The sequence below is a fragment of the Brachionichthys hirsutus genome, chromosome 1 (genome assembly GCF_040956055.1).
Source record: "Brachionichthys hirsutus isolate HB-005 chromosome 1, CSIRO-AGI_Bhir_v1, whole genome shotgun sequence".
Classification (NCBI taxonomy): Eukaryota; Metazoa; Chordata; class Actinopteri; order Lophiiformes; family Brachionichthyidae; genus Brachionichthys; species Brachionichthys hirsutus.
Window position 1 is genome coordinate 8983702 of NC_090897.1, and position 25223 is coordinate 9008924.

The 25223-nt window shown below is 44.6% G+C and overlaps 2 protein-coding genes across 2 annotated transcripts; both read right to left on the reverse strand.

Annotated features, from left to right (window-relative positions):
* Positions 1-1153: 1153 nt before the first annotated feature.
* On the reverse strand, positions 1154-25223 carry LOC137916595 (semaphorin-4B-like). The gene is made up of 14 exons (XM_068759610.1): positions 25103-25223; positions 14228-14388; positions 13887-13949; positions 13190-13288; positions 11906-12017; positions 11402-11518; positions 10908-11065; positions 5024-5205; positions 4702-4852; positions 4233-4443; positions 4033-4148; positions 3257-3414; positions 2531-2622; positions 1154-1926 (listed from the first exon to the last, which is right to left on the reverse strand). The coding sequence occupies exons 1-14, from the start codon at positions 25221-25223 to the stop codon at positions 1154-1156; spliced, it is 2514 nt and encodes an 837-aa protein (XP_068615711.1).
* Positions 6693-7457, reverse strand: LOC137905404 (axonemal dynein light intermediate polypeptide 1-like). The gene has a single exon (XM_068749679.1). It carries the CDS (start codon positions 7455-7457, stop codon positions 6693-6695), a length of 765 nt encoding a protein of 254 aa, XP_068605780.1.

Here is a 25223-nt window from a genome sequence, read left to right on the forward strand (position 1 = left end):
GACAGTGATCAATGGTTGCACAAAGCAAGAGAGTGGCCATAACAAAATGGCACTATTGCATTTAGAGAAGACAGAACAGGCATTTTTTTGTATTTTGGCACATGGGCACGGTCGAGGTCAGGACATCGCCCTGCTGTGTATTTGATGTCCACCTTGACTTCTAATATCAGGCGTCTTTTACAAAGTCGCCTTAGAAACAGGATATCCGTGATAATTTGTAAATAAATGACCCAGATGTAAAACAATGGCTACTCCACTTGTTCATGCTGCAGAGAAATGTGAATCAAACGGACCGTCTTTGAACGATAGCATACATTCAGAAGTAAAATGTCAGTACTTGAGCCCTGGCTGAATACATTTGATCCTTTAGATCATCTTTCTAAAAGGTAATAGTCCTTTTTAATTGTTGCTCGCTGCGCAGGCTCACTTTGAACTAAGGTGTGGTGTATTCTCCTGGTCTGACGCACCTTTCATCGTCTTTACAGTCACACATTTAATCAGCAAAGGTGGAATAAATGTGCTTCTGACTTGCTTCCATAATGTGTGAATCTTAATGAATAGGCAATATGTATTATATTCTCCTAAACCTGAGCTCTTGGCCACCATGCTTGGTTCTGATGTGCATAACACAAGTGTAGGCACGCACTTTACGCAGAGCATGTGCAAGTTCACACACACACTGAAATAGGGCCGGGTAACATAATTGATATTATTCCGTGTCTATAGTTTTTTTTTATCATATAATCTGGTGGAGATTAAGTGGACAAAGTTTGATCGTGCACACCTAAAGAGATACTCTTGTAAATACTGATATGCCCAGCCCTACTCTCAACAGACATTAGTGGCTGCCGGAGGCCACAAAAATGACTTAAATAAAGACGGTTACAACTATTCCGAGTAGCTGCCTGGCTGAAACCGGAGCGTCGTGCTGCATTTCCATCTCGTCCACGGGCAGCACACCGGACCAACCTCTGGCTTTGGAGTGGAAATGGATAAATGAAACGACCTCCGCGCTGATCACAGAACAAAGATGGCAGAACAAAAAGCTTTACTGTGATGCATGAGGGTGTCGAGGTCTCCTCTCCTTTGCTCGGTGGCCTGCATCCTCCATGAAGATACAGAATGGCATCTCTGTGGCGAACACCGCGCTCTCTCACACGACGGAGTCTTTGATCTCCGAGCCGAGCCTCACTCTGGGCCGAGGGAGGGTCGGGGAGTATTCCACGTGGGTCTCCTTCACATTGAGCAGCCGCCTGTCAGAGGACTCGGAGAAGCTCTTGCTGTTGTCTGGCGAGGAGTCGTGGACGGGCGTGCTGCAGATGTAGTTGTCATTTAACGTCTGGTAGCCCTTGTGATCAGAAGTGGAAACGGGGATGGTGTTACCGTTCAGGGGCAAGCTCTCTACAGGCTTTCCCACAATCCTGGGCTTCTTCTGCTGCGCGTTTGGGCACTCGCTCTGCTTCAGCATGGACTTCATGTGATCTCGGTTCCGGTAGATGACGAACAAAGAGAACACGACGAGGGAGAACGCTAGCAGGGCGCACACGACGATCAGTTCGTTCCAGTACGTCTTAGCGTGGAGCTGCTCAGAGCGAGACTCGCCAGGCAGGATAATGGTCTCCTCTTGCGCAACGTGTGGCGTGCGTGAGTGACCAATCAGAGTGGTGCTTTCCAGGCGAGGCTCTGCCCTCACACAGTAATTGGCCAACAGCTGGCGGAAGCCCTCCTCCTCAGACCAGCACTCGTAGGTCTCGAGCCTGTCGGCCTGAGCGACAACCACAAGGTTTCCCTCCGGTGTAGCGTAGAGGAACTGGCTGGCACTGTCGCTGTACCGCCACCTCCTCTGCGCCAGGTTGGAGCGCAGCTTACAGGGCAGAACCCTGAACGTGTTGGCCGGGATTGTGATTAGCTGGCAATGGCTGCCACCTACGCAAACAAAAAACATCAACGTTGCTTCAAAACTCTATCAAAGACTCTATTCAGGCTTTTCTATACAAACGGCAATCGTAACCTAAATGACAAGAGACGATTCATTTCTCAGTGAATTCAAATCTATAGCCGCTGAATGGTTAGCGTAGCAATATCTGCATAATGCACCCATAAAGCTCATAAATCATCTTGTGTTTTTTTAACTCGCATCATTGTAAATTGTTCTTTGTTGAGGGTTTACGTGCTTCTAAACAGGTTTTGTAACATTTGAACAGATCCCAGGTCAGCCATTCTCCCATCTTTTACTGTTTCTGCTCATCTTGCCAGTAGCGTTCGTATAAAATGTGCACATTAATAGTTTTAAGTACCCCAAAATATTGAATATTCCTTTATACCGGTACTTGGCGGTTACATCGCATATAAATGTCACATTAAGGACAGCATATTGTACTGTATAGACTAATATTACTGACTAGCTCATTATTTTAATGCACAGCACTAGGCCTTCATTATATTCATCTCGGACACCCCTGTGAGTGTGTTGTTATGTCTGTGACAAACACTTAAATGACAAACCACTATGTTCAGAAGGCAGACTCACGAGAAGCCGCTGGTCGGGCAGATCTAACGCTGGGGAAGGACCTGTTGCAAATCGACGATGTATCGGCCTCCTCCACGTCCTGCTGCCAGTGACTGAAACAAACAAAAAAAATCAGGGTGAGGGGCTGCAACTAGAGGCATCTTGAACGGATGCGCACATTGTCCCCGGAAGCCTGTCATTTACAACATATGACTATGGCTTTTTGAGTGTGGTAAAAAATACTACTTGTTCAAGCACAAGGGATGTTTTTCTTTGAGCTTGTTTTGTATGAATGTTCCCATCTAACTCTGAGTCAGCACATTTATCCAAAGTCTATTGAGGTAAAATGAAGTGGGGGAAACAGGTTTTTGGTGTTTGTTATTTTTTGACTGTGAAAGTATACTCATACAGGAACAACTCATATGAACAGAATTAAATGACACACATCTCTATTCTAAGTTGTAGCATTAACTAATTTTCTCTTTATGAGGAAAATACATTAGCACTTGCCATTGAAATCCGTTCCCCATCAACGTGGATGATAATATGGTCAATTTTTAAAGATTTTAGATTTGTATTGGCAGATATCCACATGGTGTTGTACCATAAACGGCCCCATCCCCCTGTAGAGACCAGCAGTGTGCCCTCACCTACTACAGCAGATAATATGAATTATTTATATTAATATTGCTTAATAGCTCTCACAAAAAAAAAAGGTTTATAGCTCTGTGTTATGGGACATTTCACCTGTCAGGCGGAGCCATCCTGACGTCTCGACACAAGCGTCCGGCCCAGGCGCAGTAGGGGTCCCGGGACAACACACACTCTCCACAGCTTAGGTAGTTGGAGCAGTTGGCCACAGGAACCTCCACCAGCCCAGAGTTAGACGACACGAACAAAAGGCCCTGGAGAAGTATAATTTAATACTTATTTGTGCTTAACACATAGCAACAACTGCTACGCAGCCCTATCTACATTTGTATTATTCTTTCATTGATTCACTCCTTTTTTTTTTTAGAACGTACATATCATTATGCAGCAGTAGCATCACCCAGGAGCTAATTTCCACCACAAATGTGACATCAGCACATCCATGTGTTCCCAAACGCACCGTCTATATTTAGTCCATCCTCTCTACCAGCAAGTCATGTGGATTCTGTCTCTCTTTCGCATCCCTATTTGGGGCTACGGATGTATTCACTAAATGTATATCAGACTTAGAATTACATCATCTTTGATAAGGTTTCTGTTTGGCTGTTTTAGCATAGGGTGAGGCCATTATGTAATAAAGAGAGAGAGACAGATAATGGAATTTAGTCAGAGGATCATAAACTCTGCTCCACTGCATTCTACATCTTCTGCAGGAAGACTCAATGGAACGATAACTGCAGAAAGAAAATACTATAATCAATTTGTGCACTGGTGAATCTAGCTCGATATGAATAAACATTAAATACAAACCGACACAAGCAAAGTGTACCACCATAATCATTGCAAATTAAGATGCCAGAGCTGTGATTTACCCTCTGGGGGTCGAGTTCAATGTGTTGCACAGGTTGAGCCTCAGGAAACAGAACTATCTCCTCTATGATGTGCATTTTATCGTTAGCATTAATGGCCTTATGGAGCTTTCCGTCATCTAGAAGACACAGGAGACAAGTGATGGTGACTTAAAGTGAAGGCAAGGGATGAACAATGTGCGCTGTAGGCAGATGAGCTCCACCTGTTCCAATGAAGAGCACATCGTAGGCCCTCTCCATGCCTTGGATCTTGTGCACGGCGATCTGGGTGTAGCGCACACTGCGCTTCAGCACCAGGGGCGTGCTGCGAATCACGCTGTCCATCAGGAAATGGTCTTTGACAAAGTTGAGAACTTTATCAGGCATGTGCAAGGAGGACTGGATACCCATTTGCCTGGCATGGTTGGTCACGCACTATAGGGAAGTAAATTAGAAATGAAAAATGTATTTCTGAATGTTTGACTCATCCTCTAAATAAAATAGACCTGCTGAATGAGCTGCTTGGCGGAGGTTTTTTTTTTTTATGTTTGAAGACTGTAATACAGTGTCTCAGTGTAATATATTTTTTGAAAGTAAATAAAGCTGTTGTCAGGTTGAGAAGACTCAAAATGACTCAGCAGCTGCACAGCCAGACTCAGGAGAGGGTCATAAGAAACGCCCTGCCCTACTCACCCCTCCGGGCCGTGGTTCAGGCAATGGGTGGTTGTAGGTGTACCACTGCTGCATCTCCCTGTTGACCTCCCGGTAGCGCCCACTGAAGGCTCTTTCCACTTGTGCCATGGTGAAAGCGCACACTGCCGAGCTCCCCGACGCTCCTTTATACCTGCAAAAAACACAAACGCTAATCATGACTGTAAATTCCTTCTTCTTCTTCTGTTTGAGCCGTTTATACCTTCGTTCCTGCACTTGCACCTATTTTCTTACAATTTTATTTTACCCTAAGTGTGTGTGTGTGTGTTGGTGCATAAATGCAAGCGCTCCATCCATCTCTTACCACTGGGAGGTGAAGACACCATAGAAGACGGTGCTCTCCCAGCTGTCCCCCATGGGCTTCAGGACAAACATGTCCTGGATGATGTTGAAGGGGAAGCCGTCATCAGGGAGGGAACACAGGAGCTGCGCCTTCAGAAAGGTGGTCCATTTCTTCTGCAGCACCCGCTCACCACCTTTATCGCCCTGGAAACAGTTGAGTATTATGGTATGTTACAGAGGATTTAATCCTGGCAAAGTTTTACGCCGGATCCCATTCCTAGCGCAACCCTCTTGCCTTAATCCGGGCTTGGGACCAGCTCAAGGGAGAATCAAAGCTTTTTCTCCATTATATGAATATTTTATTCGGATAAAATACATCTCTTCATAAGCGAAGCCTCTGTGGATAGTACCGTTTAAGCTCATTTGCATATTTTGTGGTATATATCATATATTGCATATGCCAAAATATGAATTGGTCAACAGACTCTATAATAAGGCACCTTTCTGTGTGAAGATGAAATTATAACGGTGTTATTAATGCTAAGAAACCACATCAGTTACTGATATGTATGGCTGAGTTAACACTCTTACGTAAACTCTTGGTTGTAGCTGCCGATTACCCTCTTTGGTTTTCTCATTTTGAAATGCACTGTTTGACCACTAACTGAATGCAAGGCCCGAGCTGTTGGGCCTGTTATTAAACTTTACATATAAATTAATCTTAAACAAATATGTAGGTTTTCCAAGAAAATATGATTTTGGTCATTTTTTTTCATAGAAAATAACTCAAAGAAATCCAGAATACAAGATCTGGGTCAAATGCTGAAACTTTTATTGCACAATATGTCGAGGTGTGTTGGGGGTGTACGCCAACTTCAGATGATTTGATCCTTTTTGGAAATGGAAATGGAAAGCTTTTATTGTCATTGTCAACACAGTACAAGTACATTGCAACATTGCAACAAGATTCGATGAGTAAGCATCGGCTGCAGAAAATTAATATCAGCCAATTCCAGGTGAGAGGTAGGGGGGGGTGCACCTTGGACAAGTCACCGGTTCATTGCATAGAAAGACAAACATGGACAATTTAGAGGGACCAATTCACCTAAGCTGCATGTTTTTGGTGAGTGGGAGGAAGCCGGAGAACCCGGAGAGAACCCACGGTGTTCATGTGTGTGGAAAGTCAGGGAGACATGTCCTCGGATTGTTTTGGTAGACAGATAGGACCTGGCGTCGTACAGAACTCTCTCAGAGGGGGGGGGGGGATGACTGGAGACATAATAGATCCAATATTCAGCCGAAATGAAAATTTAGCTTAAGCTATGTTTTTGGTGAGTGGAGGAAGCCGGAGAACCCGGAGAGAACCCACGCAGACATGGGGAGAACATGAAAACACCTCACAGAAAGGCCCCAGGTGGAATCGAACCACGGACCTACTGTGCCACCGTGTTGCCCCTTCAGATGATTCTCCAATTAGAATAGAGCACCCAAATAACAGCATTAAATAATTTAAACCATATTTTAACATTGCACACTTCTAATTCTCCATATTTGAGAGGGACATACTTCGAGTGCCAGGATTTGGGATATGACAAATGGCATCCAAATTTGTGCCACAAATAGCAGGAAATGGACCGGAAGCATTATAAGGGGACATTTAAAAACGAGTATGGTGAGGTTAAAAAAGGGAATTAGGATTGGGCGTCGATGCTGGGAATCATGTCTGTATGTGGTTCCTCCGGTGCAAACTTCGCTTCAAGTTGGGCCTTGAGCTGCTTGTTGATTTCCGTCATTCTCGCAATCTCCTCAATGTGCTTTCTCCCCTGAATTTCTGCTTTTTCTCTCTCTCTATTTTCAACTTCAGTGCATCTAAGTTGCTCCAGCCTCAGTTGGTTCATCACGTCTTGAAGCTTTTTCTCCAATTCAGTATTCCTTTGCTCCAAGTCTCCTTTGGTCTGCTCAGCCTGAAATGCTTTCCTGATGCCATACTCGATGCTGCATTCATAGAGTGTCCGGTAGGCATCCAGAGTCATTTTGAGCTCATTTCTAACCTGCATCAGCAGCAGACCCCTCTCAGCACAGTTCGTGGTCACCTGTCGGATCAGCTCATCAAATAATTGGGAGTAGAGCTCCCTGCGTATCGGGCAGATTCCAGTTTCTTTGGCCTGGCTTTGCCTCAGCTCAATGTCCAGCTGATCCTTGAGCTGAATAATTTCTTTTCTTGCGCAAGGTACACTAGACACTTGCTGCACCCACAGCTGCATTTCTTCCACCCATTCCCTTGGTGGAAAGATGGAGTTCAGGACCTCCAATCTGGGTGCATTGCTGGCCCCACCAGTGAATTGTTGAGATGGTGGTACGAGGCTCGAAGGCTGGTCCTTTGGTGACAGGATGTCTGTGCTTTTGCTAATGGTTGGTTGGTTATACTTCAGGAGTGACTTGGTCGTTGGACTCATTTCTTGCGCACATGTCTCTGGAACAGAATGAATGTTACTTTGCTTTTCTGCTAACCCAGCCATGTGATGATCTGATTCAGGTTGAGTGTGATCTTACCATTCTCATATATAGTTCTTAGTACATAATAATATCAAGATCAAAGTAATACCTTTTGTCCATTGTTCCTTTGATCTTGATATTATAATGTATTGGTCTCATGATCAAATTGATTGATTAATTGTTGATGAAATGTAAAGGTTTTTTGTTACCCTCGCCGAAGGGGAGGCGAGAGTATTGCAATTGGGTCTGTCTGTTTGTTTGTTTGTGTCTGTTTGTTTTTCTGTCTGCGCACATAACTCAAAAACTAGTAACCCAATCGACTTGAAATGTTTACACAATAAGGGTTCTGTCCGTGGCTCGGTCCTCCCCGAGAATGGCGTTGATCCGGATCTGGATCCAGATTCTAGAATTTTTTAAAGGATTCTTTAACATTGCGAGATAGGGCACTTTTTGACATTTTTCTTAATTTATTCAAAACATATGGCAGTATGGATCTGAAAAAAATCACACATAAGTACTCCTTAAAGGTCTATGACCATGACTAATTTCGGCCGGATCCGGATCACAATCCGGATCTGAGAGCTAACTTTTGTTCTAAAATCTGCATTTTTCAGGAGTCCATCCTGACCTCAATCCTGGAGCTAGAGACTTCATATTTAGTGTGCACACGCATAGTTCATTCTAGTTTCATATGTGTTACAGTTGTAGTTGTATCTTTTCCCGTTCTGGAGCAGCAAGCTAGCGCAGGTTTGGCCCCTCTGATCCGGAAACCCTGTTTACTGTCTCACAAGATCGAATAGTCTATTGGAGGCGAGGGTCTGTAATCTCTGGTTGTCTCTTGTTTGTTTATTCCTTACTTTTCAAGGATAGTGCTAAATTAAAACTGCATCACGATTGTTTTAGTAGCAAAGCCACAAATCAAAATGAGAACATGTCTTCACATAAATCATTCTGTGCGATGAGGCTTAATCTGTCAAGAGAAGTTCATGAAAACTCCAGCAGTCCTTGTGTTGCATTAAAGCTGCAGGTCTTCTCTTTTACTTGAGGGGGTGCTATTGAGGTCAAATTAAATAATCTGATGGCAGCTCTGAACTGCTGCAACTGCAGCGAAATACTTTTCTGTGATGTAGAATATTTCTGTTGAATTTATATAAAAAATAATATTTTGATATGCTACCTTAGCACTAAATGTCAATTGCTCCTTGAATTGAGAGAATATGTTAGACTGATTAGTCATCAGTAACTGTTATTAAATCATTAGTTTACACCCCCCCCCCCCCCCCCCACCCGGGACACAGGAGACACACCCTCCTTGTCTGGCAACTTATCAGAGTTTTTGAATGCACCACCCAAAAGAACCTCCTCCCAAATACAGCGAGCAAGCAGAAACCACAGGTGGAGCAGGAGCACAAGAAAGAGGAGGAGGGAGAGAAGGGGGGAGGGGGGGGGGGTGCGAAGAACACAACCAAAACAAGAGGTCTCGCCCAATCTCAAGACAGCCTTTCCTGCATCAGATCCAAAGTCAGCAGAGCCTCCAGAACCCTGAGCTTCTCCTACGCAACAACAAAAGGAGTGAATCACCCTTGAGGAGATAATAAAATGCAAAACTGAAACAACCTTGGTTTTCCTCCTCTGTGTTCTGTTACACACAAACTAATCATGCTGTTCATGGGTGAGGGGGAACCTCATGGAAGTGACGCCGAGGCTCTGAGAGACAATTTGCAGCTCCTCATAATGAGGGCATCGCATTCCCGCTCTCTCAGCTGCCCATCATTGTTGCTGTGCGTCACCGCGCAACTTTAAAAATCGCCCTCAAATTACTCTGAACCTCACGTGCACATACCTGTTACATCACATTCCTCGAGTATACGAACAAGTGGCAGCAACAATGATGCCACAGTGTTCCTAATCTGTCTGCTTTCCACTAGCACTCAGTACACACCTGAATAAACACCTGAAAGAGGGAGTTGAAGACAGGATGAGCACAGATAGTGTGCGACGTCACAGAAGTAGTTACAAACACCGGTAAGAAGGCGCTTCGGTTTATCTAAGAAACATCCCCCGTAACATAAGGCAGTATAATATCTGCCAGGGTCAACCTGAGTGTCCAAAAGATGTTGAAACATGGTAATAATCTAGCCTGCAGCATTTCAGCAACTGGTTTCTCGCAAGACTCGTGAGACCGGTCTGCGGATTTGGAGCATTCTCGAATTTGCCTTTAGAACCGTTTATCGCCGGGTTTTCAAACCGTGAGCGCCACTTTTATAGGTGGAGGCGGTGGACAGGTGTGTGCGCCAGTGTTCTGGACACAACAACATTTAATCCATGCAGATTGTGTTCGTCGATGCCGAAGGAACACAATCTGCATGTAAATCAGCATCAAATATAAACACTCATACGCGATAAACCGGTTTTTACATCGATTCAAATTGACACTGCTTTCAATCTCTTCTCAACATCCATAAACCACGAGCAACACACCTTCACCTGGCGTCCGTACTTTACAGATGAGAAAAAGCCATTCTCCTGCCTCTGGTGCACAATACACCTGCAGCAAGTTGCCACAGTGCGAGGGCTTCTCTGTCAATGATTTCCACATATAGAACCCAGGAGGTGCTCTGATGACTTCAGGAGGCGTCTGCCAGAGTGCCAGAGCCAAGCAGGACTAAGTCATTAAGCTGTCACTTAAGATTGCATGCTGCCCCCCCAAGATTATTCACATTACTGCCCCCCATGAACAAGAGACATCAGTCAGGGAGGCATGCAGAGCGCATGTATCTCAGGCAGCGTGATAGCCATTTAACTGATTGGATGACAGGTGAAAAGCTATCGTCAATTATTCAGGGCATTTGACCAAACGTAACCCTCACAAAGGGAAGAGGATTAACTTAACCTTGACTGTTAAAATAGCGGGGGGGGGGGGAGGGGGGGGAGAGAATTCTGCAACAGAAACGAGCCATACAGGAGTGTGGAAAAAAGCATTTCATATTTCTGAGAGACACTCTTGAATACTAATAATGCCTGCAAAGCTAAAACACTGGTGGAAGAAGAGCCGGAGGGATGGATGAGTGCAGCTGACATTGCGAGGAAGATAGAAGGAGAGGGGGGGGCAGCATGGCGAGGAGGACAGGCAAGGGGAAACCAAAGCTGTTGAAAGCATGTTTGCACAGTCAGACACCAAAGCCTTTCACGCATCAGTGCCACATTTCCATCGCGTCCACACCGGCATGGCGTGCAGTTAACCGCTACCGAACTGCTTTGAGGTGGCAGCGTCCTGCCTTGTTTTGAGGTGAATGTGTCACCCTTATCAAGCCCCCCCCCCCCCCCCCCCACTCCAGCTCGTATTTTTGCACGGCTGCTTTGTGTAATGACGTCACCCCCCCCCAAAAAAATACAGGTATATATATTACCTTGCATACGCGAGCGATCCTCGACACGATGGTGTTGTCAAAGAAGTCAAACTCTTTCCCCGCCTCGCTGAAGAAGAAGTAAATCTTGTCGTCGTCTCCCACGGGGTTTCCTATTGGCTGACTCTCCTCGATGTAAGCCGACCCGACAAAGACAGGATCTATTAAAAAGAAAAACACAAAAGCAAGCGTGCAAGTCACATTTTCAGTGTCAGACAGATGAAAGAGTTTTTTTTTTTTTTTATCTGTCTGATCTGTTTTTTCTCCACACCGTAAAGAAAGGACTCGGAAATCACACAGAACACCTGTATTGTGATGCGGCTGTGAAATGAATGGCGTGGCTGCACTGCTGCGATCATCTCTCATAGGTTTGGTGGGCGTGGCTCGCAAATAACAGCCGCAACTTAGTTACCTTGTTGTGTACATTACGACAGATGTGTATCGATGAGGGGGGAAAGAGCAACGCGATCCATTCTGATGGGTCTGATAGAATGTACCTTGCAGCCATTTTAAGGAGTTTTCTGTCTTCAGAATGGTGCCCTGACCCAAACTCTTATAAATAACCGGTTCATTCCCTTGGAAGTTGCTGACGGTGCCAGTGTACAATTCACCATCTGGAGAACATGAAGGAGAAGACAGAGCGTCACATCTCAAATTAAGGAGTGAATGGACATTAATAATAAAAATGATAAAGAAAATGCATGATGAGCTGGGGGTGAAGTGAGCAATAGTTTACAGTGAGAGTGAGAGATTAGATAAATCGCATCTATAATTCTGTGTTCTTTAATTCTAGAGTTGCTTGTTACAGTCTGGCCATTTATCAGCGGGACTGGTGCAGACGAACGTGGCGAGTCATTACTGGAACAAAGTGGTAGTTATCATAAAAATAGCTTAGAATGCAGCTGAGCTTGCCTTCTGTCTAATAATAATATAAATAACACCTGGTTCTTTCTGAATGTGACACAAAGAGAGGAAGAAAACGGCGCTCTTCTTCTACATACCAACAACGATGGCAGTGGATTTGTGCTCTGGATTAAAGGGGCAGCGACTGCGCCCGTCTTCCATCACAACGTCGCCCACTTCATCCCTCTCCAGTGTAAATGTTGATGTGTTCTGGAGACGAGACACGCATTACCCTCAGGCACAGCCCAATTAAACTCTACTTTATGTTCAGAGCGAGCTAAAGTGAGTTGTGGGACCTTTTGCTCATTCTCTCCACTACAACTCACACACTGCCGCGCTGGGCCAGCTTGAAGTTCAACAAGTTAACATTACTTGTACTCTTCTGTGGATTACTGCGCTCCATCTAACGTTGCTTTGTGTATAAATACCTAAACAATTACGGTACTCGAAGTGCAATCTTTACTCCTGTTTGAGTGACGACTGATAAAAGCAAGTGACCAGCTGTTTCAAAACCAAAATATATTATTCAAAACTGAAATATATTAAAGTGAGACTCAGAATATTACTTTCAGCCACAAGATGAAAGTACATTTTGTGCCCTCATCACTTTCTCTGAAATTGCTTTAAGAGGCCATTCCTTTGCAGCCAATATGGAGAGGAGGCAACCAAGAAAGCGTTCGATGCAGGAACGTGGAAGCATGTACGTGGGCACCTCGCAGTAATAGTAACAACTTGTTCTATTTAAAAACACAGTACAGCGTGTTTTCATTGCCTATAAAATCTCTCCCTCGCTTCATCGTGCTGACTCGTCGTTACACTCAGAGCTCCTTTAAATTCGTGCGAGGCAGTTTATCGCAGTGCATCTTCTTGGAATCAGTGTTCCTCTAGTCGCTGCCTGTAAAACAGACAGCGACTAGAAACGGCTTTCAACTTTATTAAGCGTTTATTAACGTGCGATCATTAGAGAGCGTCTGTCCGATGGGAAGACTCCAAGGCAAACACGCAGCTCTGGATTAGTGATGAGTGTTGACCCAGACCAGCAAGGCTCACAAGTGGAATGCACGTTCAGGGCCCAGCGGTCCTTTTAACTTTAAGAGTCTCTAACCTCTTCCCTCCCTGTCCGGCGGCAGGATGTGGTTGATCTCATCAAACAGATCTCTTTGGAAACCACTCAGCTCACATACTCCTATTCGCTTGCCTGCCTAAAGGTTTCGGCAGTATTTGGTTCTGCTTGGATAGCAACAGATCTAACACTGACGCGGTGGATGAAAGAGCTCGATTTGCAACGTGAATGGGGAAAATCCAGACGCTATAGTGGGATAAAAAGAGAGAGAAGCAACGGGAACTAATAAAGGTCAAGACTTTGATTGGGCTTTACTCACTATGTAGGCACAAATGGGACTGAAGGCGTAGGTGCCACACACGTAGAGATGAGTGCTATTCAACCGCAGCAGAATCTTGACGTAGTTGAAGCAATCAGTCTGAATAGGGAAGAAACAGAGAAGAAAATGGGAGGTCCATAAACCGATGGGAAATCCTTACAAGTTCAAGTTGTTGGTTTTTTAATCTCCTTTCCGGGATCTCCTTAAAGCCTCTGTCTGAAATACTGGAACTCTTCATCACAAGACATAAACTCTTCAAAATCGGTTTGATGGAACCTGTTAGAAATATAAAAATGCTCTCAAGCTGTTGGGGAAAAACATCCCACTGTCTCTCACACACACACACACACACACACACACACACACACAGCAGCTGCCTGCTGAGCTCTGTTACACCACAGCCAAACACTGCAGCACAAAGATTAGCAATGTTTGTCACCTGTGGACTGCAGCAAGACAACAAGGCAACAGACACATAGAAAGAAGCCGCATATTAAAAAAAAGAGCAATTCCCAGGCAAGCTTACACACTCGATGAATCTATTTGGGACTGGATGAAAGGTTTTCCTACAGCGGAACAGACTCAGAGAGGACTGTAAGGAAAAAACAAGCACAAAGCCTGCACAAGAAATTCCATGATGGAGCTATTTTCCTCAGGTTTTCTCCATTCCAGTAACACGCCAAAAGATGCGTCTCACCTCCAAGTTCTTCCCTTTGAAGCTGCATTCCTCCCTTTTTCCATCAGGAGTGCCCCACGTCAGCTGGATGAACAACAAAAGCAGTAAACACAATAGAACTGGGGCGTGGTACAGAAAAACAACAACAACAGCGGCCTCCTATGATGCAATAAATAACATATGGACGAAAGTAAGATGACAGAATTTGCATTTCACAAGGATTAAACTTGGATTATTTACTTATAGTGCAGAATTAGCCAAGTTAAGACTATTATAACCACTTCAGCAGGAGCCCAGTTTCTACAAGAGCACTTTGTCTCTGCAGTTTGGCTTCCAATAATCTACTTGGCGTCTGGATTTACGTTCTTTTGCAGCTTGCTCTTGCTGATGTCTGATAGGCTGAGGGCGAAGAGGGCCTCTCGGGCTCCGACGTAGAGCATGTCGTCCTCCTGGCTGAGCAGCAAAGACGTGTAATTGAAGACGCCCTCCACAGAGAATCTCTTGGCCGACCTCTCCTTTGCATCTGGAACACACGCGCACACACACACACACACACACACACGAGGGAGATTATCATCACATAGCAGGACCAACCAGATAGGAATAAACTGGTATGGAAAAGAATCCTGATGTTGGACGTACGAGAAGACACAAATATAACTGCCATGGTTTTCTGAGGGGAGGGGAAAAAAAAGCTGTTGCACTGGGATTTAAAATACATGTTGATGCAATATTTAAACAATCCAAATATAGAGTTGCACTTAATTCTTAGAAATACAGTGGAACCTCGACACCCAGTGGTGCGCTTCAATCACAATGCTTGAGAATCATTTCTTTACTGATGGAGGTTCTCTCTGTTAATCCCCAGCTACTGCAGCTCCCTGGCAACATGTCACATGTCCACCGGTCACATCCACCCCGTCCTGCTCTGGCCCTCTCTCTGCTGGTACTCAACACCAGCCTAAGGCCCGAATACACTCGCAAGCCGATGTGTACACAGGACAGCTGTGAGAGCACGCGGACAAAGCAGCTCTGTTTACATTATTTTCTGGAATCCTGCTCAGAGGACACATTCCACTCATGCGCAGATGTATTCCATTGCTTGAAATCGGTTTATAGGCGTCCATACAAACTCTATGCAGAAACCCTCTGATGGCAAAATCTGAGTCACATAAGACTCCAGCAGTGCCTTGCAGATTTGCAGCAGCTGCTTTACTCTGCTGTTCGCCAGCCCTTAAACGGATCTCTTTAGCTGTGGGCTAAATTATTAAATACAACAATTAAATAGTTATTGTGATGAGGCACCGATTCAATTCAAACTCCTTTTGAATAGCTTTATCCTTGTTATCACAATGCTCTGCAGTAGCATCAGCACCAGACTGCAAGAAGCAATGAATCTCAAAACTGTGTGATAAACTGATAAAAGTACCCAAAACCAACAGAAACATAAAGTCTCCAGGAAGTCAAATGTTTTTTCCCCAAGAACTTGAAGCCTTGTGACCCTTGGGTGGCGTTATCACTGGATGTCCATCAGCAAGGCAATCTCCAGAGGTCAACAAACCCACGAGATACGTGCAATCAAATATTTGTGCATCCGTTGATTACATATTTCTTAGCCTTGGCAGGCTTTTAAATATTTATCTAGCGCCTCTCAGAAATGCTCAATATGCTCCTCGAGCCTCCTCCTCAAGTCCCGGAGGTCATGGACTCGATTTTACTTGATCCTCAGTGCTAATATTTTCTGCGGTTCGACTGTTTATAGCCTCTTCCCTGACCAGCATATTTAAGATTTAGGCTTTTCTGACAACAGCAGTACATTTAACTTAAACACCCCAGGTGGTGCGCTGGACCATCATGTATATGGAACCAGTAAACGGCAATTAACATTTACAGCCCACAACGAAACGTTTCAGTATTCTCACTAACAAATGGTTCCACTTAGAGGAAAGGCATTTGGGCAGATTATCAACATCTCCTTATGGGAGTGAAATCCAGCTGTACAAGCCCAACCTTCTCAAAAATCAGAACCGAGGCCTTTTCCAGATAAAAAGGCCTCTTTCTGTTTAAAATGCAGTGACATCTGGAGTGAATGAAGCGAGGGCCCAGTCAATAACATCTGGGGAAGGGATACAAAAAAAAAACTACCTTTGGTCATCTTTTGGAAAGCTTGTTCTTTCCCTGCCCTGAATGACCCATGTAGGGAAGGAAAAGGTTTTGTCCAAGGTGAATTATTCCTGTTGAAACTGCGCTAAATGCTCATAAAGAGAACTGTGCCGACTCCCAGCGGACCCCACTGTTGTCAGACAAAGGAGTGCCATCTCTTCTCTCAACAGGGGGGGGGGGGGGGGTGGCATATTAAACCTTGACTGGCAAGACTCCCCTGAGCTTTGGCCATTTACTACAACCAAAAGCAACCTTTCCCCAGCCTATTAGAGCCCTGACATAAATCACAGCAACATCCATAGACAGACAATGGAAAAACAAGCAGAGGAGATCGTGAAACGCAGTCAGAGAGCAATCTGGGGCTACTTAGTGGTAGTACGGGGGGGGGGGGGTTGTGGTTGGGGTACTGAGTAGGAGTTATGGTAACCAGATTGATTGGATTGAGACATTGACCTATAAAGGAACATGCAGATGAGGGGGTGGGGGGGGCTCGAATTTCAAAGCAGTCCAAGATGTACTTTTGAGAAGAGCAGGAGGTCAAGCAGGAACAAATGTCAGCTCTGTGTCAAAATCAAAAGCTTTCTCTCTCCCTCTAGATGTTCCCATCTAGAGGAGGTTCTCTTTCCAGAGCAGCCAATCAGCAGCTGTGCATTTTGACATTCTTACAGCAGAATGCTGGGCATCTGCAGGCCATTTCACAGTCAGGTTCCAGCTCCATTCATCACCAGCCTGGTTAAAAGGTCATCGGTGACTTTAACTCGTCCCGTCTCTGTGCTATGATGAGCTCTGAAACCGGACTGAAAAACCTCCAATAACTTATTGTCTTGTAAAAAAAGCGACTCGGCTGACTGGCAACTGCTTTCTCTAAAATCTTGGGAAGGAACGGAAGATTGGAAATTGGCCTATAGTTAGATAATGACGTCAGTCCAATAATCAACATTTAAAAGTGATGCATTTGTGGTCAGAAACACAAGGGTTCAGTGGAAATAATATCGATGCCATATGTGTTAAAGATTTATTTACACAGAGTGTGTGTGGAGAAAAGTATTTTAGGAAAAGGGTAAAATGACATTAAATATGTAGATTTTTGACATTTGACTTTCTCTTTATTACTGATGACAGACAATAAGCTCCACAACAGCACAGTGATACCAATTAAGATTGACACGCAGTTCACAGCTGAGTGTGTTCAGTGACTAAGCGATCAATAAGGAGGGTGCCAGCTCGCAGGCGAAATAGAAAACACGCCATGACTTTGGCAGGCGTCATATTTCAGAGAAAATAGAGGCGGTTCAACGTATTTTTTTCAAAGGATTAATAGCACTCCAAGGGTAGGGCGATTGATTGGCTGCTTAGTAGCCTTTGCCTGCCAAGACACTCCGAAAGGCCCAGACTGTAAACATGGCCTACATTAACTAAAGTAACATGAGCCAAGTCACAAGGCAAGGGGGGGGGGGCAACGGGGACAAAGAGGTCCACTTGTAGCCTGGCAGAGAAACTCCAAAGGAGAAGAGGGTGTAGCAAAGCCAATCTTCATCTCATTCAGAGTTGCCTTTCAACAAGACACAAACGTATCAGTAAAAGAAACGATCCGTCTCTGCCCAAAGCGACGCAGCAGCCAGAAAGAAGCTTCCACAGATGACCTGATAGCAGCTCTGGAGCGCCCTGATGGAGCCAGACAGAAGTCACTTCAAGGTCAATGCGGCGCTGCTCCTCCTGATACGCAAACAAAGTGATGGTTATTTATTGGCCAGTGATTGCCGGTAACCACGGGCAGCGCCGATCTGAGGTGCTGCTGCTCTCCTGCCAAGCAAGCACAGACAAACAAACTATTCGTCTGCAGAGTCCGAGGACACGGACTGGACTGGAGGAGCTGGGAGTTATTAAACAGCTTTTATTTTTAAAAGCTCACACAGGATTTAGTTATTTTTGAGAAAGAAAAGGTATTTGTAAATGGATGTACAGAGTGAAAACTCCTCAACACCCGAATCAGGTCAACAACAGAAAACCATGACATGAGTGAACATTATTTTGGATGTGTCAAATAAATACGGTTATTTATTACTACTGTTATCAATACTGCAAAGGCTCTCTTTACCCTCTGAGGAAAAAAACATCTCCCGGTCACACGTGAGAAGTTGAAGTATAAAAACACTGCATACGTCTAAAAGCAGAGAACAGGGGTCTGCCCTGTAATTATTGGCTCTTAGGTGTCATCCTGATGCACTCTGGGATTGGCACGAACCCAGACAGCACTCAACGCAGCAGAGCGAAAGCCTGTGCTGGTTTGTCTCAGCTGAAAGCCTCTGAAATCCTGGATACAGAGCGGCACCGTGTTGTATCTGAACAAGGTAGACGGACGACGACACGGAAAAGGAGACGGATGGTAGAACTTCCTCGCGCAAACACAGCTCCAGTCACAAGCGTCTAGTTCTGTCCTGTGCAGCACACCTCTTCATCCTCCTCCTATCGCCGGGGACTCGTCATTGTTACGTGCTAAAGATTTGAGGGATTAGTTGCTTTATTTAAATCTACTTTTAAATATACACATTTGAAGAATCAAGAAGCCTCATATTAAATATCACAAAAGAGATAAAGTTTTCCTATTAGAATCAGAATCCAGGGTTCAGTCTGCTGAACTTGTGATCACCCTGTGATCAAAGTACTGGTGGCACTAAAGGCTTTAAAGCACTTTATGATTATATATTTGGAAATTAATTGTAAAATGTGCTATGTTTTCTCTGGACCCCAATTTAAAATTCAATAAATTTGCAAATTAAGAATTAGGCTTGATCAAGGAACAATCAGCAAAGTGTAATCACAAATGTGCATCGTTGCTCAAAACTATAGAGACGACCAATGAGCAAGGAATGAAATGTAAAAACGGCCCCTTTATGGCCTCTAATTTTAAAATGCTTGATTCACCCCGGCCAGATCTGCTTGTGTAAGATCACCTTTGTTTGTAAGTCGTACGACTGTTGATAAGGACATGACTGTGAGTGTTTACTGGTTAGAGGAGCTGGAACAGGAAATGCAAACTGTTTATCACTGATATAGCGCAGCACCAGCTGCTCTTCTGTTGCATTTCTAAATAGCTGCTCGAGGGCCGTTTGCTGCACTAAACCGCACTCGCTCTACATTTTAGAAGTCATTCATAACCTTTAGCATGCACTGATTAAAACACGATGGCTACATTAAAGACTGTCAAATGTGGCTCACGGAGGATATTAATTGTGTTGCCGCTGCAAACCGAATCCAGCGAGACTGAACCTGCTTGCTGACGGAGTCTGCTACGGCTCAGATGCCACGAAACACGCCGAAACATCTATTCGGGGGTTTTCCAGCGTGCGTTCTTGTCGATGTTTAACACCGGTGGAGTTGTGTGCGGCTTACTAAAGGCACTCAGTTTGGACTGACACGCTGAAGGTCATTAAGTGTCACAACAGCATGCAGACAACCCGCTACACTGTGTGTGTGTGTGTGTGTGTGTGTGTGGAGAATCTTGATGAAACAGCAGAACCAACACAACACTTCATTTCCTGTTGCACTGCTGCCAGGCGGAGCCTGCTGACGTCAGGATGTCTGCACCTGCTGCCTTCCCCGCTAAAGCTCACTTCAAAATGACTCCGCATGCAAACAGGCACAGGCCAGGTCATCGTGATGACGCTTTCCGTTCAGATCATGAGTACTAAACGTGTTCACAGCAGCAAACGTGTATCTGAACTTGTATTTCTGGAAAAGGATGCCCTCTGGCAGAATCCTTCCTCTGAGTCTACGACGCCATCCGGGGACACCCCCCCACATGTAAAACCGACAGACGTGGAGTTTATTAACACGCTGGAGCTGAATCCAAAAAGTCCAGATGTAAAACCTCAAGTGTTTCCTGACCACATGGACCAGCACATGCTTATTAGGCCATGCGATGCCCCCCCCATCTGCATGACATTTCAAAACGTTGTCAAGAGAATTTGCTCCCAAAGGAACCGAGTCCTCTTGGTGCAGTGTGAAAGCACTCTAAGAATGTATGTAGAAACTCAGACGGTGAGTTCATTTCTATAAACTGATCACAGTTATAGTTCGGGAGGAGTTATTTACTTCAACCTCTGGATGTGGCTCAAACAATCAGGATTCAACCATTCTTGGACGCTTCTTTGATGCATTGGGGGGTCATTCCATTCACTCAAGATAGATGAAATGTAAAACTGGCCCAAGTCTCAAACCAACTTCCAATAACAGCAGCATAAAAGCAGAATGTTTATTCTACACCCCTTTGATTAAACAAATTAACAACAGTGTGGAGACTTAAATGTGACATAAAGCGTTTACTTGTGCGACATAAAATAAAATGTTACGTTCTAATCCGACTTGTGACCTGTCCAGCCAGGACCACAGAAAGGACGTAAATCTTCATTCTTCCTTACCCCATCATAAAACGTCACAATAAAATGGAAAACTGTGAAAACCTCTGCCGTTAATGCTGATGAGGCAGACCATGTTTGCTTTCAAACACGTGCACTGCATCCCAGTGAAGAACACCTCTCAGCACCACAGCATCATATTCCTGTTTGCCCATCTTAATTTATCAGCGATGCCATTACGGTACATCATTTCATCTTCTTCAAGTCAAATATTCCTGATCAAAATCTGCTAAGGCTGAACTTTTCCAAGCGATGAAGCTATTAAAATGTCTGCACCAGAGTGACTTGCTGTCCTGTAATTATACTCCATTGTTGCAGCTGCTGTGGCGTTATGTGCCGGCGCTTCAGAGCGCCATCTCTGCTGGAAGCTGCTTTTCTTTCAGAATCGGGAGGCGTGTTCTTGCTGGGTTTTAGGCAGGCATCAGAGCGTGCCAGGATTACATGTCTTGACCGACCCCCTCCCTTCTCTCACTGCGCCCTCTGTGTCTGCACTGCAATGTGCAGGTACTGCCAAGGTCACTGGATTAGCATGCATGAGGGGAAAGCCCACAATGATCACTGACCATAAACGAGGAAGGACGCTCTGTAGACCGACTAAACTCGGAGGCTTGCTATCGATGTTTAGATGAGGCTTTTTAATGTGCTTTTGTATTCGCTTTTCAGCGTGACTTCATTTAGACTCAAAACGTCCCCTCCTTGTTTAGATATACATGAAATACAAACCTTTTATATTAAACTTTCTCCGGATGCAAACTTTTGACCATTTCAGGAATGAGATTAAAAAAAAAGGGCATGAAATTCAGTGTACACAAAAAGGATATATTGTATTGAATCCCAAACTTCACAAGAAAAAAAACACGTGAACATCATATTTGATGACAAATTATTTCTAAATAAATTACTAAATTATTGAAATTTAGCAAAGGTATCAAATCATAGTATTTAAAAAAAGCATAAAAGTATGTGCATTATTTGACTAAAACGGTGCTGGTAGGCAACGCTGCTACTGTTGGACGGAGTCAGCTCCCCCCCCCCCCCCCCTAGTTTCCAGTGTTTATGCTATGCTAAGCTAAACATCTGCTCGCTGGAGTTTCTCACTAAACGTGTGCAAGAAAGGCAGAAAAGTCATCCCTTAAAATGTAGAACCGTTTAAGAACCAGAATCACAGCAAAAACCAGGGAGAGACACAATACAGTTCATCTGCTAGAGATCAGGTGGCTGCCAGAAACCCTGACCAGCTCATTAACGTTGAGTATTTGTAGTATGTGCAGAACCTTCAAGTTCTTTTTCTTCTTCCAAGTGCAAGAAAAATGAGGTAAAAAATACATCCTGATCAGCGCAGCTCTGGAGAAACGCACCATCGTGCCTGAAGAGTTTCTGACGACTAGAGTGATCCACGCCGCTTGCTTAACAGATGCTGACGTCTTTGAATGCCATGATTCTTTGTGCCACCTCTGCACATAATGCAAAGCAGACAAACTCTCTCACTGCAGAGACCGCAAATCTCTCTCTCTCTCTTCACTCACTACAGATGAGAGATTAGCCTGCCCATTAAGAGAGAAGGAAGGAGCGGGAAGAGTGGAAAGAGGGACGGAAAAGAAAAGGGACGCCTTTCCAGGAAAAAAAGGCCATGTTGAAGCAAAGGTTCTCTTCTGAGAAAACAGCTTCACAGACGACGCAAGCCAAAACGGAGGCTTAAAGAAGGTAACCTGCTTTATGCGGTTTGCATCAGTGCTGCAAGTCGGACCGAGTCGAGTTCACACACAGAACGTTCAGTTCGCCAGAGATGCTGCAGGCCCCCCGTTGATGCAAAGTCCCAATCAGTGTCAGGAATGTTTATGGAACATTTTCTAGAACATGTCATCAGCTGAAAACCAGTTGAAAGAATCCCAATCACTGAAATACACAAACATTTAGATGAGCAAAGAAGCATCAGTAGTTTGCAGGGAATAAGTCTTTAGCATTAGAACTCATTGCTCAGGGAACACGAGAGGCTCTTCTCGGCTATAAGTGATGTCAGTTTGAGATGGGACATAAGAATGACAGCATCATGTCTCATTGAGTTGGCTGAGTGAAGGAAACAGGCGTCAAATTGCTGTTTTCACAGCAGTGACGAGCTCCAAATTCAGGCAGGTAGTGTTTACAGCTGGAGCAGCCCGACATCCGCTCAGCCTCCACGCTGGTTCCTGCTGGATCCAGCGTGGATCCATGTGGAAGGAGGGAAGGTTATAAAAATACGTAAAGCAGAGAGCTCATTTTAAGACTCGGCTTGTTGACTATCCAGAGCTGTCCTTTCCTAAAAGCTGCGACACCCAACGACAATTTACCGCTGCAGCCGAAGAGCCGCCTCGTTCCTCCATTGTCTCGTTTCATAATTCATCAATCAACTGCCAAAAAAGCTGTTAGCAGAACAAAGAGCGAATAACAGCACAATGTTTTTATATTACCGATGCTTCATCCACAGATAGAACAGGGATCGCTGCAGAGTGCATCGTTATGAGCTAATTACATGCAAACAGTCTCCCAGTCAAAGCAGATGAAACATTTCAATGGCTTCAGTCCAGCGCTTTTTGAAGAGACGCGAAAAGACTATTCCCCATAATTTACGCCCCTTTGGGCGCATAACAACACAACGCAAATACCGTAGTGTGTGCAAAGGCATGTGAAGCTTGCATTGCTGTTGTGAGAGGCGGCGTGCGCAGTAGTGCACGTTAGAACACGATCTGGGCCTGCGGGCGCTTGTGGTTCCTGCCATGTCAATGCCAACATGTTGTCACAAGAGCAACTTCACCTCACTTCTTGCTGCACCCGCGTTCACTCTTTCAGCTTTAACCTACCACCTTATGTCATTTGGTCAGGAATGGTCAGACTGTGAGCAGCACGGTGGTGCAGTGGTCAGCGCTATGACATCCTGACCTTTCTTCGTGGAGTTTGTTCTCACCGTGTCTGCGTGGGTTCTCTCCACGACTAAAAACATGCAACTTGGGTGCATTGGTTACGCTAAATTGTCCGTATATGAGTGTGTGAGGCCCTGTAATAATGATAATAATTTATATAGCACTTTTCAAAGACGCTTTACATTGTGCATTATTCATTCACTCCGTACTTAGGTAAGCTACTGTTGGGGTAGACTGACTGAAGAGAGGCTGCCAGTAAGCAGGACAGAGCTGCTGGCAGCTTTCAGGGCTAGCTTTAAGAGTGGACGGGGCAGCATTGGGCGATTTTTCATTTATTCTTTATTAATGTAGTGCGAAATACCACGAGCCTTTTTGTCTTACTCGTGACCCAATTTAATGTCACGGTTTCCTTCCTGAAGTGTTCCAAAACAACTTCTCCAGACATTGTTTAGACGGAGTGCTGTCATTTTGCATCCTGGGCTTTGTGCTGCCAAAGACACGAGATTAAATTATAAAGATGCAAACAAGCCGAGTGTTTTTGTTTTTCACTACAGTCAGAACTATCTTCACACAACTCTGCAACAGTACTGTGAAGATAGTTCTGGCTATGGGCAATTACTGCTAGCACCAATGCTAATCAAGCAGAAAAACATTTCTTATTTTTTGCGCCCCCCACAAGGAAAGAAATCCTTTGTAGCTGGAAGCAAAATGAATCAACCCACATAGTAGATTAGGTTTTGTGGAAAAATACACGACTTTTTGTTGCAAAAAACAAATCACAAAAAAAAGAACAGCTTTAAAAATTCAGTGTAACAAATCTAAGCTTTTGTTTCCACATTAAACGCAATTGCATTTTAATGACTTCTGCAGTCTCAGACTTAATCAGCGCCCTTTTATTACGTTCGCATCGTGATAATAAAGTCTCTTGAATCTTGAATCTAAACATCATCCCTCATAAGAACTTGCATGTTGTCACAACACTGTGCCAAACCCCACTTTAGTAGCAAAGTCCAAAAGTCATTCAGGCCTAAATTTACATGAGAATCGCATGCCTGAAATCCAAAATATACATCAGTGCTGACCCAAAGACACGAGAAAGGTCAGCTCCTGCAGCTCAAATCCCTCCAGATGAGACTAAATATTTTGGATGCTGTGCTGTGGAGCATTGAAACTAAACTGTGGGTGTTCAGGCCTGTGGATCAGCCATGTGTCTGGAGGGGGAAGTGTGAAAGCATGTGCTGAAGAGATTACGGTACTCTACAGACATAGAATGGCTGAGGCCAGGTGATGATGGTGCTTTGCATCTTCTGGCACTGGAAAGTGCGTCAGGAAAGTAAAAAAAGAAACTGTCTCACCATCTGTGAGGACGCTGAAGCGGAGACATCATTGGACATTTAAAAAGGACAATGATCCCAAGCAGACCTCAAAATCCACCGAAGCCTACTTTCTGAAGAGGAGCGGTCATCACAGTCGCTTGACTTGAATCCCATAGAAAACCTCTGGTGGCTGCAGATCATAGCAGATACACGGGCATCGTGTTCTATATTGAGCTAATCGAACTGTTCTTGAGCAATTTAATTACTGCAGACAGTTGATACATTTTGCCACTAAACCTCAACAGAACTGAATAATTTTGCATTCGATTGTATTTAAAAAAAAAAAAACCCCGGCAGGCCCGAGCTGACAGCTTCAGCATATGTTCTGACCACTGCTGTTTTTTTGTGGGAAATTCCATCAACAACTAGTCATTCTGACTTACTGTACTGGAAAGTGATGCGTGGCGTGACATCATCCTCGGTGGCCACCGCTGATTGGACGCCGCTTGCCATTAGCAGTGCAGGAGCCAGAAGACGGTGGAAAGTGGCAGCAAAGGTCCACAT

Excerpts from the sequence above, each read along its gene's own strand:
- LOC137916595 (XM_068759610.1), bottom strand. The coding sequence starts at position 25,223 with ATGTGGACCTTTGCTGCCACTTTCCACCGTCTTCTGGCTCCTGCACTG. Across the intron at positions 14,389-25,102 it reads ACGCATCACTTTCCAGTACA|ATGCAAAGGAGAGGTCGGCC; the intron begins GTAAGTCAGAAT and ends CGTGTGTTCCAG. Across the intron at positions 5,206-10,907 it reads GGATCGCTCGCGTATGCAAG|GGCGATAAAGGTGGTGAGCG; the intron begins GTAATATATATA and ends AACTGTTTCCAG.
- LOC137905404 (XM_068749679.1), bottom strand. The coding sequence starts at position 7,457 with ATGAGTCCAACGACCAAGTCACTCCTGAAGTATAACCAACCAACCATT.